Source organism: Triturus cristatus, chromosome 3_2 (assembly GCF_964204655.1).
Source record: "Triturus cristatus chromosome 3_2, aTriCri1.1, whole genome shotgun sequence".
Classification (NCBI taxonomy): Eukaryota; Metazoa; Chordata; class Amphibia; order Caudata; family Salamandridae; genus Triturus; species Triturus cristatus.
Window position 1 is genome coordinate 820,350,055 of NC_140584.1, and position 19,862 is coordinate 820,369,916.

At 46.7% G+C, this 19,862-nt stretch overlaps 1 protein-coding gene across 1 annotated transcript in view; it reads left to right on the forward strand.

The window, feature by feature from the left end:
* The window catches only part of FLACC1 (flagellum associated containing coiled-coil domains 1), a 209,710-nt gene that overhangs the window by 121,756 nt on the left and 68,092 nt on the right, over positions 1-19,862 (forward strand). The window contains exon 10 of the mRNA XM_085648994.1: positions 4,632-4,731. Within this exon, the coding sequence (XP_085505120.1) occupies positions 4,632-4,731 (100 nt within the window). The remainder of the gene's footprint in view (positions 1-4,631; positions 4,732-19,862) is intronic.

Consider the following 19,862-nt stretch of genomic DNA (forward strand, 5'->3'; position numbering starts at 1 on the left):
CTCCAGATGGTGGCCGAGGGGGCACCTGTGGTGCCCCCCTGTTGATCCCTGCACCCTGTGGTAGGCCCCTTGAGGTGCCTGCCACGGAGTGCAGGGATGAACCGAACTTCAGCTCTTTACAATGAGAGCAATTATTCTAGTAAGAATGCATGCTCCCATTGTAAAGAACAGGAGTACAACCTAACAGTGTTTGGTCACATCCTAATTGCTGGTTTGGGACCGCCGTCAGGAGGTCCATCGGTCCCAGTTCCAGATCGACGTCGGACAGACTCTGGTCCATCCGACATCGAAATCGGCCCCTAAGTGTTGAAGATGCCTCATTTCCAGTGAAAAAACCTCATGAAATCTAAAAGTCTTAAAAAGAGATATGCTTAAAAAAGACTTCTGAATTTTTGTCAAGAAAATAGAATAAAAATCATAGAGCAGAATAAAAGTGGTCCAATAACAATAGATTGCTACCATGGACTGTGAAGTTGTGTCCGTGGCAACAGTGCAGACTCCTTCTTGCATAGTTAATTTTTTACTTTACTTTTTTTGTTGCTATTTTAATAAAGGCTTTCAAAATGGTCAAGGTGGTTCAGTTGTGTTTTTCAATATCATTTCGGTCAGTGTTGACTAATTGCAAATAAGTACAACTGGGTAGGCATTTTTACGGTTGTTGTATATGGTTTCCATTGAAAACCTTTAGCATGATTAACAGGATCGGAATCTGGTTATTCACTGCAGTGATGTCACGACAGTGGTTAGCCAAGTTGGTTAACCAGTTTCTTGACGCCACTCAAGGGAAGACTTGCTTCCCCTTTGTTCCACCGCCTCACCTGGGTCTCCCGAGACCTGAGGCACTGCAGTTGGCGATCTCACATCTTTCTCTCTCCTCTCATGCGTCTCCACAGACCAATAGGAAATGGCAGAACACGGGCAGCGCTGTGCCTGTGTCAACCACCTTCTCTACTGTCAGCGCAGGTCTCTGCAGACCCCTGCTGAAAGGGAAAATGAAACCACACTGACAGGAAGCTCTTGCAGAGCCGCGGTCAGCACGGTGCCAGCACTCTGCTCTCTGTGAGAGAATGGAGCATGGTTTTGGGCTGGGAACGGTTTTACATAGAGGGTGAGAGAGGTCATGATTTGTTTTTTAGGTCAGGCGAGACCTTTAGTATATGGGTTAAGTGCTACCAGGGAGGCTTTTGCTGGCCTAAAGCCTGCGTGCATGTGAGAGTGAACGTGCACAGGCCATCTGGCTTTTTGTAATGGCTCATTAAGCCTTACAGCGCGTGAATACCCTCCCCTCCCCTAACCTCTCCCTTCTCACACTCCCTCCTCGTCAGCTTCATTTTCACTCCTCTCGCGCATCTGTCTTTTTCTTTTGCCTGTTCCTTTCTCTCGCCTCTTATCTTTTTCTCTCTTACCTTTCACTTTCTCTTTGCGCTTGTTTAACTGGGAGGTCAATATTTTATTCACACTAATGGCCCTGGTCTTTGAACAAATGCACGAAGTCTCCTTTACAGCAGGTCATTTATTCATCTAATTTTAGCAGCCATTATGTTTCTCTGCAGGGTAAGCTTAATTCAGGCCTTGTGCTTCATCAAACCATCAACTGAGTTTGTAGGTATAATGCAGTTTCTGATTGCAGATTTGAGACCTTAGAATACTCTCCAGATGGTAGACTGTATACGGAAACCTTTCTTCAACAGTGCTCCTGCACACCTCGAGGTGGTGCCATGTGGCTCCAAATTAGCTCTGTACCATCCCAAAATAGAAGAGCAGCGTATAAGCATGACGCCTTTCCTCTGACACCAATAATTTTTTTCCCACCTGCTAAAGTGCATCTGGAGCTCCCCTCCCAATTTTGACAGTTCTCTGATGTCCTCTCATCGAATTCCAGTGCGCTAGGGAATGAAGTACACACCTAAAACTACATGCCGTGAATGCAGAAACCAAATGTCAGTAACGGATCTACTCGAGGTGTCCCTCAGCTGTCAGGGCTTTAGCCAAGACTGCGTGATAGTGCATTTGAAGGCAATGCGAGACAGGGAGGCAAAGCTGTATGTTGCCAAACACAAGAAGAAGTTGCAACTTTTGTGTAAATCACGCTTCCAATCCACTTAGTAGGTGGAAACTCAAGTCCTACTCCTGAGGTAGTTCCTGTGAACAGTTAACTTTGCGCTCAAACTCAAGCGGTGAGTCCAAGTCTTAATCCAAGCACAAACATAAAACAAGCATTGGCATCGCCAATAGGTCTCGCCTTTGGGACCTCAGAAGTGTTTAGCCATGCAACGGTTGATGTTGTTGCACCAAGGATATTGTGGTCCATAACTAAATACTTATAAGGTTCCAAAAGCGAGACCTTTTGGCTATGCCAATGCTTGTTATTTTTTAGGACAGAAGGGGAGCGGGGAGGGGGGTTCTGTAGATGGTGGTGGATGGCATGAGGTCAGGTTTTTTTTTGTGTGTACATTTTATTATTTTGTTAGGGAGAGTGGGAGGCTATATGCAGAGCGTAATGTGGGTGGATGGCAGGAGGCCTGGTTTGTTATATGTTTGAAGATAGGCAGTGAGGGTTTTTTCAGCCGTGGGTGTGGGTAGCAGGAAGCCAGGCATTTATTTTTAGGTCGAGCCTGGGCAGCACATGCACTGCTCTGCGAGGCATGCTGTTTTGGAGTATGGACTTGAAGTTCCGCCCACTCTCCGCCCATATTTTTCATTGACTTGTGTCGTTGTCCTTTGTAAATGCTGGCTTCTGATTCGTTAATCGGCTTGTTAGTTTCTCCTTAGTACAGCCTTGTCTTAATTTGTAACCTCCCATGAGGATTGGCCCTTTTACTTCTGTTGTTACGTGGTATGTCTTATTTAGTCTGCAAGAAATATTTTCTTTAATGAGTTTCTCCTATAACAGGCACAACATGCTTTCCTGCAACATTCAGCGCGCTATCCGCGCTTTCACATTCCAGGCTGTCCGGCACAATGGCGGCCGCTTCTTTGAAGTGAATAGGTTTCGCATTTACAAGAGTTTGAGCTATTGGCATTGTAAATGACAATGCCTTATATATATGCGTTAATTATGAAAACAGATAAATAAAAGACATTGTCATTTACTATACCAATAGCTTAAGCTCTTGCAAATGCAAGACCTATTGTATTGTAAATGCTTGTTTAATTTGGGCAGGGGGAGGGTGTATGTTGAGGGTGGTGGGGGGTGGGTGAAAGGCCAATTTTTGTTACATGTTCTGTAATTATACACCATTTATCCTCTCCCCCTGGTTATGTTTGAAGCAGGAACGGATCATTTGTGGGGTCCAAATACAACATACAATTTAGATGGGTAAAATGTGATCAACGGGGATGTTGTTCTGCGAAGGGTTCTGAGGGACATCAAAGAGAACTCCAGCTTTGTTCTTGTTGTCTAGTTGATGTTTCTTGGAACCCCTCGGCGAAAACCATCCCCTTAATTCACATTTTCCCCATCTGTAATTCTATACATTATGTAAAAACGTTCACAGAGTAGGCACAGAGTTGGAAATGATCATTGCATATGATTATTCATGATTCCCAGTAGTATTTTTCAAATGGAAAACTAAAAAATGTTTTCTCATCTCCCTGAAGAGAGCCAGCCCAAGAGGTGGTACAGGTAACAAACATGCAGAGCTGTTTGCAGGGATTTACAGGTAATAGGTGCGTGCGCTGAGCGACAGTGAGAGTTCAGATGCCATTTACTATACTCTGACCTGTGGTTTGGAATGCAGTTAGCCTCAGTTAGTGCACTGCCAACTGCTTACTTTGTTGCCCTAAACCGTTTGGGGCACAGATGCCTCCAATTCCAAATGTAATGATGTACCAGGATTGAAGTAGAGATAAAACACAAGTCACCTAAAGACTGATTTCCAAGAGAATTTCAGATCTACAGAATGATTTGCTCATCCCCAATTTTGATTCCCGCAAATAAACAGCATCTAGGTCTATAGATCTTTTGATATAGTAGCTTAAGTGACAATTCTGTTTATTTTTGTGCTTGTCTGCAAAACGGGAGCACAAGCTTGATTCATCAACCCGTACAAAATCTTTGTGCAGCCCACATCAACAATTTAGAAGTTCCACTTCCAAGCAGGAGAAAGTGCCTTCCACTATCAGGCTGGAGACTGCGGGGACTCCCGGTGTGCACTGCAGACCCATCTCTATGGATGGCCTTGGCACTACTTTACAAACCCTCCACCCCCCCTCCCCCGGCCCCCTGGTGTGAGCTAAAAAGTAAATTTTCAAAATCTAAATGAAATCCTGAGGATTTCGACCTTAATAATACAAGCCCACTGTCACTAGCAGGTCACTGACACTGCACCACATGTGCGGGAAGCGTAGTGCAGCTACACGGCATCTGAAACTGTATATTCTTTAGGAAGTGGGCTGCAGTAGGTGACATCAGGGGGTGGGCTGCAGTAGGTTACATCAGAGGTGGGCTGCAGTAGGTTACATCAGGGGGTGGGCTGCTGTAGGTTACATCTGGGAGTGGGCTGTAGAACGTTACATCAGGGGGTGGGCTGCTGTAGGTTACATTAGGGGGTCGGTTGTAATATGTTACATTAGGGTCTGGGCTGCATTGAGTTATTAAGTAATAAAAGGAGTTCTGTCTGTCGCCACAGGCCAGTCTACTAGAAGAAATGGAAGAAAGGTGGCGGAAACGAGAGGAAAGGTGGAGAGAGGGCCAGGAAAAGGAGAAAGACAAAGCCCTGATGCAGCAAAGTGAGTGAATAATGAATGCCGCCTGGTAATCTAGGGCCATGGAAATGTGCTAGAACAGGAGTCTCGGTATCCTATTATGTTCAATGAAAATCATCACAAGCAACTAATATTATTAATGTTGTAATAGCAACCACATCACACAAGATTACATTAGTGGCCACCCCATGCAAGATTGTCAACGACGATCACCTGAGTGTATCATGCAGTGTCGCCAGGAGTAAGGTAAAAAGACGTTGTCATTTTGTAATGCTTGTTTATGGTCAATATGAAACACCCATGGCTGCAATGGCCCTGGTACCAAGGTAATATTATGATTTATTAGGCTGGGCTTCACACAGGAGAGCTACTTACAGGCAGGTGGAGAGCTACCAGGAGTCCACCAGCTACTTCTTGGTGAAGCCTGTTCCAGAATGAAATAACATTCCAGAGGTACAGGAGCCATTGAAATGACTATTTTCAGCAGAATCCTTCTTCTTGTAGTTAACTGCCGAGATAGATCAGTGGGTTATCTCTTTTAGTGCCTACTGGTTTGTAAAGCGTTTTCCATAAATTCTATAAGGGCTCAAGTTTCAAAGTTTTTCTTTCCTATGAATGTGTGTCTTTCATGTTCAGGCATAAGTCACATCTAAGGGCCTAATTTGAATCTGGCAGTACAAAAATATGGGTGCAGAACCCTCTCATACAACCAACCATTGCTATTCCCCCCTTTGTGACATTTGCAGCATAGCATGAAAATCATCATCGCAGAGCCGGCTGCACATCAAACAGGCACAAAAACCAGCCCTTAGGACCAGTCATGTCGGATAATCCTCCATGCATTTGTTTCCAATTTTCAGAGGCATTGCCATGCCAATTGTAAAAATCCTGCTGTACTCATCCTACACCTAGGACAGGCATCTGAAACAGAAGCATCCATCATCTTAAGTTTCACAGGGGATATACACCTTAAGAGATGCAGCCCGCCCACTGAGCATCTGTCATGGCAATCCCAAGTACGCCCTGCCAGGCCTGATGAGAATCTCTCGGCAAAGGGAATCTGTCACCAAGAGGTTTGCATACTTGATAGATACCAGGCACCTCGGATGCTTAGGTATCATAACACAGCCCACCTCTGATGACTGTAGAAATCCAGTAGAAGCCAGAGAGCTTCTGCCTAATAGAGTTGCGCAGGTGAAAGTAGTAAATCTTATGAGGGTAATTATCCCCTGACTTCTCACTTTATCTAACGTTATAAAAAAATTATATATATTTGTTATATATATATATGAAAACACCAATGTCACAGGACACGAAGGGCTGCGCACTCGGGCTTGATGCGAAAAAAGTATCGTAATTTATCACTGCGTGAATTATGGACCTCAACAAAGTGTCTTGCTACTTGATATGTACTATCATTGTGATTGCCCGTGTGTGCTCCAATATCCGCTTTTTTGCCGGATGAATGGAGCTTCCAGCAAACTGGAGACCACACTGGCAAACCAAACAATACACCACGTAACTGGTATTACAGTTTAGGAATTTATCAATCGGGCATTTTGCTTTTTTACCAGGGACACTAAATTCTTTAACTTTCGTACTGTTTTTACAAGCTTTGCAGGTAGCACATGGAAAGAATCCCACTATAGGTGTTCGTGCTGTGGTTGCTGTCTCGGTAAAATGACTATGTACCAGCATATCCTTCAGTGATGTGCTTTTGTGATATGTGACATCTGGTCAATTTGGCAATAGTCTTCCAATCGTAGTATCTGTCAACAAAACCTTCCAGTTTAGGATCCATATGGGATAAAGCAATAGATAATTTGTTTGAATGCTGAGAAGTTGCGTCCCACATATGCACAATGAATTCAAAAGCTTTATTGTTCACACAGAAAAGGATACTAACAGCAGCCAGGCAAAGATGGCCGCTATGGTAGTATATACTAGAGAGTTTTTGTATGTCTTTTGTTTGTTTTCAATATTTTCTGAATTAGCAAATCAAATGATATCTTATTTAAAGGTGAAAATGTTTTGTGGTAACTAACACTGACGAAAGCCAGGCGGCCGGAACGCGTGTGTTAGCTTTCTAATCCTTGGAGCAAGCTGGAATAAAAGTGTTATTATCGCATCAAGCCCGAGTGCGCAGCCCTTCGTGTCCTGTGACATTGGTGTTCTCAAGTATTTGCGCAGAGCCGTCTCCACGAGCTGCGGCACCCATGTTGCTGAGAGCGGCGACTTGCTGGCAGTAACATGTCTGGAAAATATATATATATGTATATATACATATATACATATTATCTACTGGCGGTCGCCAGTAGATAGTTATAGTTACAACCTAGTTTCCATAGGAAATCTCAAAATTCTATTTTGAAAAACTTTGGCGCCGGTTGACGAATCCTCGCGAAATTTTCAAAACAAATGGGGCGCTCCGTTCAGCTCCTACCCTGAAAGTCTCGAGGTGATTCGTCAAGCAGGGGCCGAGAAAAAGGGGGGTCCCAAAACGCATTTTCCCCATGCATTTTTCCATAGGACCTTTAGTCGAAGGTACAGCCCGAACGGCTGAACAGAATTACGTGAAATTTGGCAAAGAGGAAGCCATAAGGTCAAGGAAGTGCCTTTTGAAGGTCTCGTGTAAATCTGTTCAGTATTTCCTGAGAAAATAGCATTTAAAACCATATCCATATCTATATGCGCGCACTGTGCGCGCACCCTGCCGTGCGCGAGCGCAATTCTGATTGGTTGTTAGATGTCGGTAAACATTCGAATCGTTCGAAACCAGGAAGTGTCGGCCGCCATTTTGTCTCTCGCAGTCTGAGGGGGTGAAAAACAAAGGTGGAGAACGTGAAAAAGGGGCAGGGTGGACAGTTCCTGACCCTCTAGCCTTGGTCAGGGGGTCACAGAAGGACCCCCAAGGGAGAAAAAAACAATTTTTTTTATTTAAAAAAATCGCGGGGTGCGCGCACCGTGCACGCACGGCACGCACAGCGCACACAGCGCGCGCACGTTGCGCGAAGCGCACGGTGAAAAACCTGAAAAAAAAAGAAATTAATAAATACATAACTTAGCATTTAAAAAAACTTACAAATTCACTGAAAAAACCATAGGTTTCACACACGTTATAGTTACGAATTAGTATTTAAAAAACCTTGCAAATTCACTTAAAAAACCATAGGTTTCACACATGTTATAGTTAGCTGGACATTTCACTCGTAAAAAACCAATGAAATTCCCCCGTTATAGTTAGTGCAGGCAACTATAACTCACGCGACCGCAATCCTCTGCTGATGACGTCAGATATTACATCACTGATGACATATGTGTCTTTCTGAAAAATAAATATTTGTAATATATGTATAGCTAAAGATTAATGGAAGAAGACATGGGTAAATAAGTGTCTAAATACAGTGATGTAATATCTGACGTCATCAGCAGAGGATTGCGGTCGCGTGAGTTATAGTTGCCTGCACTAACTATAACGGGGGAATTTCATTGGTTTTTTACGAGTGAAATGTCCAGCTAACTATAACATGTGTGAAACCTATGGTTTTTTAAGTGAATATATATATATATATATCCTCTCATTGGATATTTCCAAAAACGGCAACGGACCACAAAGTAAGTGCTTACATTAATTTATTTTGTGCAGATCGGCATGACGCGTTTCAGCTCCTGCGGGAGCCTTGATCACATAACATGATATATATATATATATATATATTCCAATCGAACTTGCTCCGCAATTGAAGATACCCACACAACGCTATGTTTCAACCTTCTTTATTCGGGAGGCAGCAGCGGACTCAGGGAGGACCTCACAGCGCAATGTTACACCACTTGCCTACGCGTTTCGAGAGTCAATCTCTTCCTCATGGCATGGTGTTGGTCGGGAGAGTGGAAGCATGGCCATTGATTTTGCACAGGTGATAAGCAGGTCTTCATCCCGCCCCAGTGGGCGTGTTTGTTGCAAAGCACCCTGGTAGATGTGGTCCAGAGTAATAATGAAGGTCCATAGTGGGTGCCATTACCATCAACCCCTTAGTGATTCTTGCCCATCGGGTCGCCGGCTGTCCCCTTCCGAGTTCGTTGCTGTAGTGATGCCCCTGCGAACAGGTACGTTGTTCCGTGTCTCGTGCCTCAGTTGTGGCACACGGATCTGCGGCGAGCAGCGGGGTTATCTTCGTGACCCTAGCTGGCCACACATATTCCAATCGAACTTGCTCCGCAATTGAAGATACCCACACAACGCTATGTTTCAACCTTCTTTATTCGGGAGGCAGCAGCGGACTCAGGGAGGACCTCACAGCGCAATGTTACACCACTTGCCTACGCGTTTCGAGAGTCAATCTCTTCCTCATGGCATGGTGTTGGTCGGGAGAGTGGAAGCATGGCCATTGATTTTGCACAGGTGATAAGCAGGTCTTCATCCCGCCCCAGTGGGCGTGTTTGTTGCAAAGCACCCTGGTAGATGTGGTCCAGAGTAATAATGAAGGTCCATAGTGGGTGCCATTACCATCAACCCCTTAGTGATTCTTGCCCATCGGGTCGCCGGCTGTCCCCTTCCGAGTTCGTTGCTGTAGTGATGCCCCTGCGAACAGGTACGTTGTTCCGTGTCTCGTGCCTCAGTTGTGGCACACGGATCTGCGTCGAGCAGCGGGGTTATCTTCGTGACCCTCGCTGGCCACACATATTCCAATCGAACTTGCTCCGCAATTGAAGATACCCACACAACGCTATGTTTCAACCTTCTTTATTCGGGAGGCAGCAGCGGACTCAGGGAGGACCTCACAGCGCAATGTTACACCACTTGCCTACGCGTTTCGAGAGTCAATCTCTTCCTCATGGCATGGTGTTGGTCGGGAGAGTGGAAGCATGGCCATTGATTTTGCACAGGTGATAAGCAGGTCTTCATCCCGCCCCAGTGGGCGTGTTTGTTGCAAAGCACCCTGGTAGATGTGGTCCAGAGTAATAATGAAGGTCCATAGTGGGTGCCATTACCATCAACCCCTTAGTGATTCTTGCCCATCGGGTCGCCGGCTGTCCCCTTCCGAGTTCGTTGCTGTAGTGATGCCCCTGCGAACAGGTACGTTGTTCCGTGTCTCGTGCCTCAGTTGTGGCACACGGATCTGCGGCGAGCAGCGGGGTTATCTTCGTGACCCTAGCTGGCCACACATATTCCAATCGAACTTGCTCCGCAATTGAAGATACCCACACAACGCTATGTTTCAACCTTCTTTATTCGGGAGGCAGCAGCGGACTCAGGGAGGACCTCACAGCGCAATGTTACACCACTTGCCTACGCGTTTCGAGAGTCAATCTCTTCCTCATGGCATGGTGTTGGTCGGGAGAGTGGAAGCATGGCCATTGATTTTGCACAGGTGATAAGCAGGTCTTCATCCCGCCCCAGTGGGCGTGTTTGTTGCAAAGCACCCTGGTAGATGTGGTCCAGAGTAATAATGAAGGTCCATAGTGGGTGCCATTACCATCAACCCCTTAGTGATTCTTGCCCATCGGGTCGCCGGCTGTCCCCTTCCGAGTTCGTTGCTGTAGTGATGCCCCTGCGAACAGGTACGTTGTTCCGTGTCTCGTGCCTCAGTTGTGGCACACGGATCTGCGGCGAGCAGCGGGGTTATCTTCGTGACCCTAGCTGGCCACACATATTCCAATCGAACTTGCTCCGCAATTGAAGATACCCACACAACGCTATGTTTCAACCTTCTTTATTCGGGAGGCAGCAGCGGACTCAGGGAGGACCTCACAGCGCAATGTTACACCACTTGCCTACGCGTTTCGAGAGTCAATCTCTTCCTCATGGCATGGTGTTGGTCGGGAGAGTGGAAGCATGGCCATTGATTTTGCACAGGTGATAAGCAGGTCTTCATCCCGCCCCAGTGGGCGTGTTTGTTGCAAAGCACCCTGGTAGATGTGGTCCAGAGTAATAATGAAGGTCCATAGTGGGTGCCATTACCATCAACCCCTTAGTGATTCTTGCCCATCGGGTCGCCGGCTGTCCCCTTCCGAGTTCGTTGCTGTAGTGATGCCCCTGCGAACAGGTACGTTGTTCCGTGTCTCGTGCCTCAGTTGTGGCACACGGATCTGCGGCGAGCAGCGGGGTTATCTTCGTGACCCTAGCTGGCCACACATATTCCAATCGAACTTGCTCCGCAATTGAAGATACCCACACAACGCTATGTTTCAACCTTCTTTATTCGGGAGGCAGCAGCGGACTCAGGGAGGACCTCACAGCGCAATGTTACACCACTTGCCTACGCGTTTCGAGAGTCAATCTCTTCCTCATGGCATGGTGTTGGTCGGGAGAGTGGAAGCATGGCCATTGATTTTGCACAGGTGATAAGCAGGTCTTCATCCCGCCCCAGTGGGCGTGTTTGTTGCAAAGCACCCTGGTAGATGTGGTCCAGAGTAATAATGAAGGTCCATAGTGGGTGCCATTACCATCAACCCCTTAGTGATTCTTGCCCATCGGGTCGCCGGCTGTCCCCTTCCGAGTTCGTTGCTGTAGTGATGCCCCTGCGAACAGGTACGTTGTTCCGTGTCTCGTGCCTCAGTTGTGGCACACGGATCTGCGGCGAGCAGCGGGGTTATCTTCGTGACCCTAGCTGGCCACACATATTCCAATCGAACTTGCTCCGCAATTGAAGATACCCACACAACGCTATGTTTCAACCTTCTTTATTCGGGAGGCAGCAGCGGACTCAGGGAGGACCTCACAGCGCAATGTTACACCACTTGCCTACGCGTTTCGAGAGTCAATCTCTTCCTCATGGCATGGTGTTGGTCGGGAGAGTGGAAGCATGGCCATTGATTTTGCACAGGTGATAAGCAGGTCTTCATCCCGCCCCAGTGGGCGTGTTTGTTGCAAAGCACCCTGGTAGATGTGGTCCAGAGTAATAATGAAGGTCCATAGTGGGTGCCATTACCATCAACCCCTTAGTGATTCTTGCCCATCGGGTCGCCGGCTGTCCCCTTCCGAGTTCGTTGCTGTAGTGATGCCCCTGCGAACAGGTACGTTGTTCCGTGTCTCGTGCCTCAGTTGTGGCACACGGATCTGCGGCGAGCAGCGGGGTTATCTTCGTGACCCTAGCTGGCCACACATATTCCAATCGAACTTGCTCCGCAATTGAAGATACCCACACAACGCTATGTTTCAACCTTCTTTATTCGGGAGGCAGCAGCGGACTCAGGGAGGACCTCACAGCGCAATGTTACACCACTTGCCTACGCGTTTCGAGAGTCAATCTCTTCCTCATGGCATGGTGTTGGTCGGGAGAGTGGAAGCATGGCCATTGATTTTGCACAGGTGATAAGCAGGTCTTCATCCCGCCCCAGTGGGCGTGTTTGTTGCAAAGCACCCTGGTAGATGTGGTCCAGAGTAATAATGAAGGTCCATAGTGGGTGCCATTACCATCAACCCCTTAGTGATTCTTGCCCATCGGGTCGCCGGCTGTCCCCTTCCGAGTTCGTTGCTGTAGTGATGCCCCTGCGAACAGGTACGTTGTTCCGTGTCTCGTGCCTCAGTTGTGGCACACGGATCTGCGGCGAGCAGCGGGGTTATCTTCGTGACCCTAGCTGGCCACACATATTCCAATCGAACTTGCTCCGCAATTGAAGATACCCACACAACGCTATGTTTCAACCTTCTTTATTCGGGAGGCAGCAGCGGACTCAGGGAGGACCTCACAGCGCAATGTTACACCACTTGCCTACGCGTTTCGAGAGTCAATCTCTTCCTCATGGCATGGTGTTGGTCGGGAGAGTGGAAGCATGGCCATTGATTTTGCACAGGTGATAAGCAGGTCTTCATCCCGCCCCAGTGGGCGTGTTTGTTGCAAAGCACCCTGGTAGATGTGGTCCAGAGTAATAATGAAGGTCCATAGTGGGTGCCATTACCATCAACCCCTTAGTGATTCTTGCCCATCGGGTCGCCGGCTGTCCCCTTCCGAGTTCGTTGCTGTAGTGATGCCCCTGCGAACAGGTACGTTGTTCCGTGTCTCGTGCCTCAGTTGTGGCACACGGATCTGCGGCGAGCAGCGGGGTTATCTTCGTGACCCTAGCTGGCCACACATATTCCAATCGAACTTGCTCCGCAATTGAAGATACCCACACAACGCTATGTTTCAACCTTCTTTATTCGGGAGGCAGCAGCGGACTCAGGGAGGACCTCACAGCGCAATGTTACACCACTTGCCTACGCGTTTCGAGAGTCAATCTCTTCCTCATGGCATGGTGTTGGTCGGGAGAGTGGAAGCATGGCCATTGATTTTGCACAGGTGATAAGCAGGTCTTCATCCCGCCCCAGTGGGCGTGTTTGTTGCAAAGCACCCTGGTAGATGTGGTCCAGAGTAATAATGAAGGTCCATAGTGGGTGCCATTACCATCAACCCCTTAGTGATTCTTGCCCATCGGGTCGCCGGCTGTCCCCTTCCGAGTTCGTTGCTGTAGTGATGCCCCTGCGAACAGGTACGTTGTTCCGTGTCTCGTGCCTCAGTTGTGGCACACGGATCTGCGGCGAGCAGCGGGGTTATCTTCGTGACCCTAGCTGGCCACACATATTCCAATCGAACTTGCTCCGCAATTGAAGATACCCACACAACGCTATGTTTCAACCTTCTTTATTCGGGAGGCAGCAGCGGACTCAGGGAGGACCTCACAGCGCAATGTTACACCACTTGCCTACGCGTTTCGAGAGTCAATCTCTTCCTCATGGCATGGTGTTGGTCGGGAGAGTGGAAGCATGGCCATTGATTTTGCACAGGTGATAAGCAGGTCTTCATCCCGCCCCAGTGGGCGTGTTTGTTGCAAAGCACCCTGGTAGATGTGGTCCAGAGTAATAATGAAGGTCCATAGTGGGTGCCATTACCATCAACCCCTTAGTGATTCTTGCCCATCGGGTCGCCGGCTGTCCCCTTCCGAGTTCGTTGCTGTAGTGATGCCCCTGCAAAATCAATGGCCATGCTTCCACTCTCCCGACCAACACCATGCCATGAGGAAGAGATTGACTCTCGAAACGCGTAGGCAAGTGGTGTAACATTGCGCCGTGAGGTCCTCCCTGAGTCCGCTGCTGCCTCCCGAATAAAGAAGGTTGAAACATAGCGTTGTGTGGGTATCTTCAATTGCGGAGCAAGTTCGATTGGAATATGTGTGGCCAGCTAGGGTCACGAAGATAACCCCGCTGCTCGCCGCAGATCCGTGTGCCACAACTGAGGCACGAGACACGGAACAACGTACCTGTTCGCAGGGGCATCACTATAGCAACGAACTCGGAAGGGGACAGCCGGCGACCCGATGGGCAAGAATCACTAAGGGGTTGATGGTAATGGCACCCACTATGGACCTTCATTATTACTCTGGACCACATCTACCAGGGTGCTTTGCAACAAACACGCCCACTGGGGCGGGATTAAGACCTGCTTATCACCTGTGCAAAATCAATGGCCATGCTTCCACTCTCCCGACCAACACCATGCCATGAGGAAGAGATTGACTCTCGAAACGCGTAGGCAAGTGGTGTAACATTGCGCCGTGAGGTCCTCCCTGAGTCCGCTGCTGCCTCCCGAATAAAGAAGGTTGAAACATAGCGTTGTGTGGGTATCTTCAATTGCGGAGCAAGTTCGATTGGAATATATATATATATATATATATAAAAAAAGCTTAAAGTGATGTTATAGTTAGGAATTGTAATTATATCTAAGTTTACATTGAAAAAACTCCTAGAAATTAACTGAAAAAAGCAACGGTTAAAGGGAAGTTACAGTTTGGTGAAAATTTCAGTTAAAACATAGTTTTAACCAAACAAAACCATTGAAATTCACCTTTTATAATTATCTCAAGTAACTATAACTCATGTCCTAAAGTAACTATAACGCGCGACCCCTGCAACCACAAGATGTTCTTGCACTCAAGCTGAGGAGCATTGAGCTCTTTAAAAAAATATGGTAAGTTCTCCGGGGAACATGGATTTAATGAGCCAGGAGACATTTTTTTAAGGCTGTTTGAGGGCTGCAGAACTTTCTGCAGCACCACACAATATAAAAAAACAATTCTGGTCGGCACCCCTGCCTCTTCTAGGGACACCACAAGCATGATATATGCAGATCTTGGTCCAGAAAGAGTGTTTATTTAGGAACACAAAACCTCCACAGATCCGACAGATCTCCTGCTGAGATCTGATTGGCTTCCACCACATCAACCAGGAAGTGGTGGCAGCCATCTTAGGACTCAGATCTTAGTCCAAAGTCCTACAAAAATGTAAAAAGAAACCACATAAAGCGCAGGTTAGGGATACGCTGATCCCTAGTGGTGTTGGAATCCCAGAGAGAGGATACGTGCTCCCACGTCTTTCTAAAATATACCTCTGGTGCGGGCGAGGAACAGGAGGGTGCGTGGATAGTAGTTAAGGGAAAGGGGTGTGTGGCCCCTCTCCCAAAGCCTCTAAGATGCCTGTGCCCCATCCCCAAGGGCCAAAATGCTTTAAATAGGGAAGGTGGACTGCGCGGCCCACCTCCGTGAGCTTAAAATGGCCTCATAACTCCATTAACCAGGGCCTCTTTTTTAATAAAGGAGAAGGAGCATGCCCCCCCACCCCCCTTAGCCTAATTTGGCCCCAGAGACCCCGTTCTCTGAGGACATCGGGCAACATTTATCATGTAGTTTGCTTGTTGTAAACATCCAGGTTCGCAGACCACAGACACCTGCCTGATCTCGAAAAATGAAACGAAAACTTTTCATTTTTCTTTTTTAAACACAACCCGTTTTCCTTTCAAGAAATTAGGCTGCATTTAATAAAAAATTATTTATTTAAAGGCAATCACAGACATGGTGGTCGGCTGACCCCAGCAGGCCACCATCCCTGTGATTATAGTGATTCCTATTGGGTCGCAAACTGCGACCTGCCTCATTAATATTAATGAGGTCGGTCGATCAGCGACCCATTAGGAAATGCTAAATGAAACTCATGGAGTTTCATTCATTCAAATACCTAATTGCAATTTTCTGTGAATCGCAATTAGGTAATTGCCATTTGAAATAATGATACATAATGATACATGTGGCCCCATATGCCTCCTCCTTGAGCCTAAAAAGGTCCAGGTGACCCCACTGGCTGTGTTAAGTAATTAATGAAGAGAGGGGGCGCGCAGCTCCTTCCCTGAGACTAATTAGGCCCCTGGGAACTCTTTGCACGGGGGCTGAAATGTAAGTAACAGAGAAGGGGGGCAAGCGGTCCTCCTCCCCGAGCCATAAAAAGGCCCCGGGGACCCCATCCCTTGGGGCTGTGATTCTAATTAAAAGGGAGGGGGCCATACAGCAACTCTCCCTGAGCCTTTAAAGGCCCCAGGGACCCCATCTCCCAGGACCAGCTCAGTGACTTTGTCACAGAGTCCACGCCCGGGGACACAGTAGTTTCCCTGCCCTCACTAGCACGGGCTGGGAAACAAATGTTTGCTCCTATGTGGCGGGAGCATTGTTAAATCTCCAGCCAAACCATAGAAAACATCGAAGTCTACTCCCAGTGGCGGATGCTTCAAACATGCTTCTGCCAGCTGGGAGCAGACGTGTGTTCTGGCAGGGTAACAGAACACAAATTGCTCCCGCCCAGAGATAGCATGCAAGAAACAGTTGCTCCCTCTGGGCAGGCGCAATCGCTTCTCCTGCACTATGCAGGTAGCTGGCTGGGGCTGCAGGGTCCTCGGACCTCCTACCGTGGCCCCCAACATTTTACTTGGTGCGTGCCCCAGGTGGTCACCAGGGCACCCACCTATATTTAAGGTAGGCCATGGGGGAAAGGGTCCCCGGGGCAATAATAGGCTCGGGGAGGGGGACCACATAGCCCACCTCCCCTTTTTTCTGCAATTTGATCTTGGTGGATGGGGTTCCTCGGGCCTGATGAGGCTTGGGGAGAGAGCTGCATGCCCCCTCCCCTTAGAATTCGGCCCCAGCCAAAGGGGTCAACAGGCCTATTAAGGCTTGGGGAGGGGGTCACATGCCCCCTCCCCTTAATATATATGTTTCAGCCCTGGGGCCCGAAGGCCAACTCTACGCCATGTTGTCAAACTTCTGGTGAGTTGGCCACACAGCTGAATGCAGTGTGCAGAGTAGGGGTTTAAAGCAGGGTCTGGACCAGTGGCGGCTGCTGAAATGTGAAAGCAGTGTGGCGTAAACTCTTGACTGGAACTGCAAGGCGAGAATAGCAAGGGAGCCCAAGTCATTGAATGAATAGAGAAATCTATACAATATTGGGAGTGAGTTTAATGAATCACTGCTTGCTGTCCCATTTTTATCAACCCAGGTAGCTGCATGAATATTGCAGGTATCTGTTTCAGATACCGGTCTCCTTTCCCTTCGCATAACATACACACCAGGACCTTCTTTCAATCACCTCCTTTTCCATCAGTTGGCCCTACTCTCCTTCTATCGTTTTTCTTGTCCCCTTCTTACTCTCCTATCACTTCCACTACTGTTTCTTCTTTTGATTCTGGCTTCTCTCTCTCCCAATCATCCTTATTTTTATATATTATTTCATAGTAAATCTCTTTTAAAATGACACACTGAAGAAGCATAACAGAAGCCACTTTCCTACAATGAGCTAAAAAACGGTACATTCCAGCTACTTTTCAAACTCGGTATCGTGAAATACAACCCCCTTACATCTAGTGTGTTTTGCTAATCACCGAAATGTGCCCGCCTCGTGCTCTCTGTAGGTAAGCTGAGGTAGGGTGAAAACATTTTACGACAAAGCCCGAGGCGTTACAAGATTTATTTTGACACAACCTCATATGAAGCCATTCTCATCACCGGCGAACGTGTGCTCTGCAAACAAACATACTCTCATGTACACGCACACTGGCACAAGCTTGTAAACAGGCACATACACATAAGCATGCTCTCAATCATACACACAACGTGGAAACTTACCTGAAGTAGTCTTCAGCATACAGTTTTGCCTGCACGTCGAATTTTCACATCAAGTAAAGAATGCGCCAGAGCGAGGTTAACACCCTTATGCCCAATCAGAAGCTCAGATAGGATGGAAGGCTGCCTGTTTTCCTATTTTGCGGCTTCTGATGGGGTATAAGGGTGCATGACTGACAAGCCCCCAATTCACCATCATCTGACATGCTACACTGCCTGACGCTAGTGCAGCATGTCAGAAATGTATTGCATCTGTGAAAGGACAGGTTGAGGAACAGCCCACACCTGACACATGCGCAATACATCCCAGGGAGCCCTCTTCTGGTGAAGGTGACATTGTAGCCTTTACATGTAAACAAAAGATCAGTGAAATAATCATGTTACATGTAAAAGCTGTAATATTTTAATAAATGAGGTGCAAGTGACCAGGCATTGTGGGGGGTCGCCGCTCTTTAGCCCTCCATAGAGCAGCCTCTCCTGGTCTGGCCATAGGAGGTTGGCTTTACATATGTAATAAAATATTTGGTTACGTTAAAAAAACAAAACTAGAAATTCAACTTTATACACAGTGTTATCAACTCTCTCACCATACGACATTAACTATAACTTGTGACTCTATCGTGCACTGTGTTCTGAAAAATCATCTCAATTGAGATGCCATAAGTGTTGTTATGAAGTCTATGATTTCAGATAGTATAAGTAATGTCATAAGCAAGGGTATAACCAGTGCATTAACAAGGTGTGAGTTATAGTTCGGTAAGTGAGGTGAGAACACTGTGTACAAAGTTTTGCGTGTTATAACTTACATTCTAACTTAAAACACCACCTTGAAATTACTATAAGTAACACTGTGTACTTAAGTGGGCAACTTATATGAATGCGAAGGTGGTATGTAAATTGTAAATGAAAAAACTATAACTTTAAAATTTCTAATGGTTGTGTAGTTTACTTATGGTTCTCATGGACAGTAAAAATAAAGTTTTCCTAACTATAACTTATCTGTAACCTTTTGTTTTTTTCATGTAATATATATATATATATATCAGGAAACGAGTTCTCAGCACATGAGAGCGCACTCGGGAAGCCGCAATCTTCCTGAAAGGGGCCACAGGCACATAATCACGCTGTTGCCGCATGTGGGGAAGCTGATCCATGGATTATGGGCTGGACTGGCACTGCGCGGTGGGGGAAAGCCATTACACCGCGGTTTTTACCACGCGTAGCCATTACATTTCATGCGTTACAACGCATGCGATGTTACAACGCGTGGTAAAAACCACGCATACCATTAAGAGCCCCGCACCACTGTTTTGGAGTCAGCCACCTTTGAAGTTGGGTGCCCATGTCTGTGTAAACCTTTTTTGCACATCTGTCCGACTAGCAAGTTTTAAGGTGGCTGTAAAAAATGTCAGCCCTAATCCAGCCATTTACATGTGATTGACCAAACTGACTCGCCAGGTTAAACAGTAGAGCTATACAAAGATGTTAACACTTTTAAGCCTGAACAGCACCTTTTTTAAATGCTAATATCCCAGAAACTGCAGTACAGATTCACACTACACTCAAAAAGCACACTTTCTGGGTAAAATTCTACTTTGATGCTAATTTAGGTGTAAATCCGTTCAGCCGTTCGTGCTGTAGGTTAGCTTAAAATTTGCCATTGGACCTAAAATGAGAAATCAGTTTTCTTCACTTGCCTATAACTTTTTGCACTATGGACAACAGATCTATATAAAACGTGTCATGGCAAAATTCAGCTGCTAAATTCACTGATTACGGAGTATGTGTCCACAAAGGCAAACGGTAGAGGCAAACAAAAACAAGCATTGAAAATGCAATAAGTCTCGCCTTTGATTAAGTTAAAGTCATTTGCTTCACTAATGGTATTGTATAGCATAGCAAATGGCTTTAACTTAATGAAAGGCGAGACCTATTGCATTTTTAATGCTTGTTTCATATCCAGCCTATGATTATACCAGGAAAATTATGTACCACACAAACGTATTGTTCTAACACCACTGGGAGTTTATGTGTCTCTACATCTTTACCTTCAGTGGAGCATAAATATGCATTTAGTCCACACTACAAATAATGCACTTGATGCCACTGTCAGCTCCTATATGACATACCTCCTGTGACAACATGCATGGCTTATGTAAAATGTATTAATCTTCACCCAATCGTGTGATCACATATGCAATTTCATTTGATCTTTGTTGTTAAAACTTTTC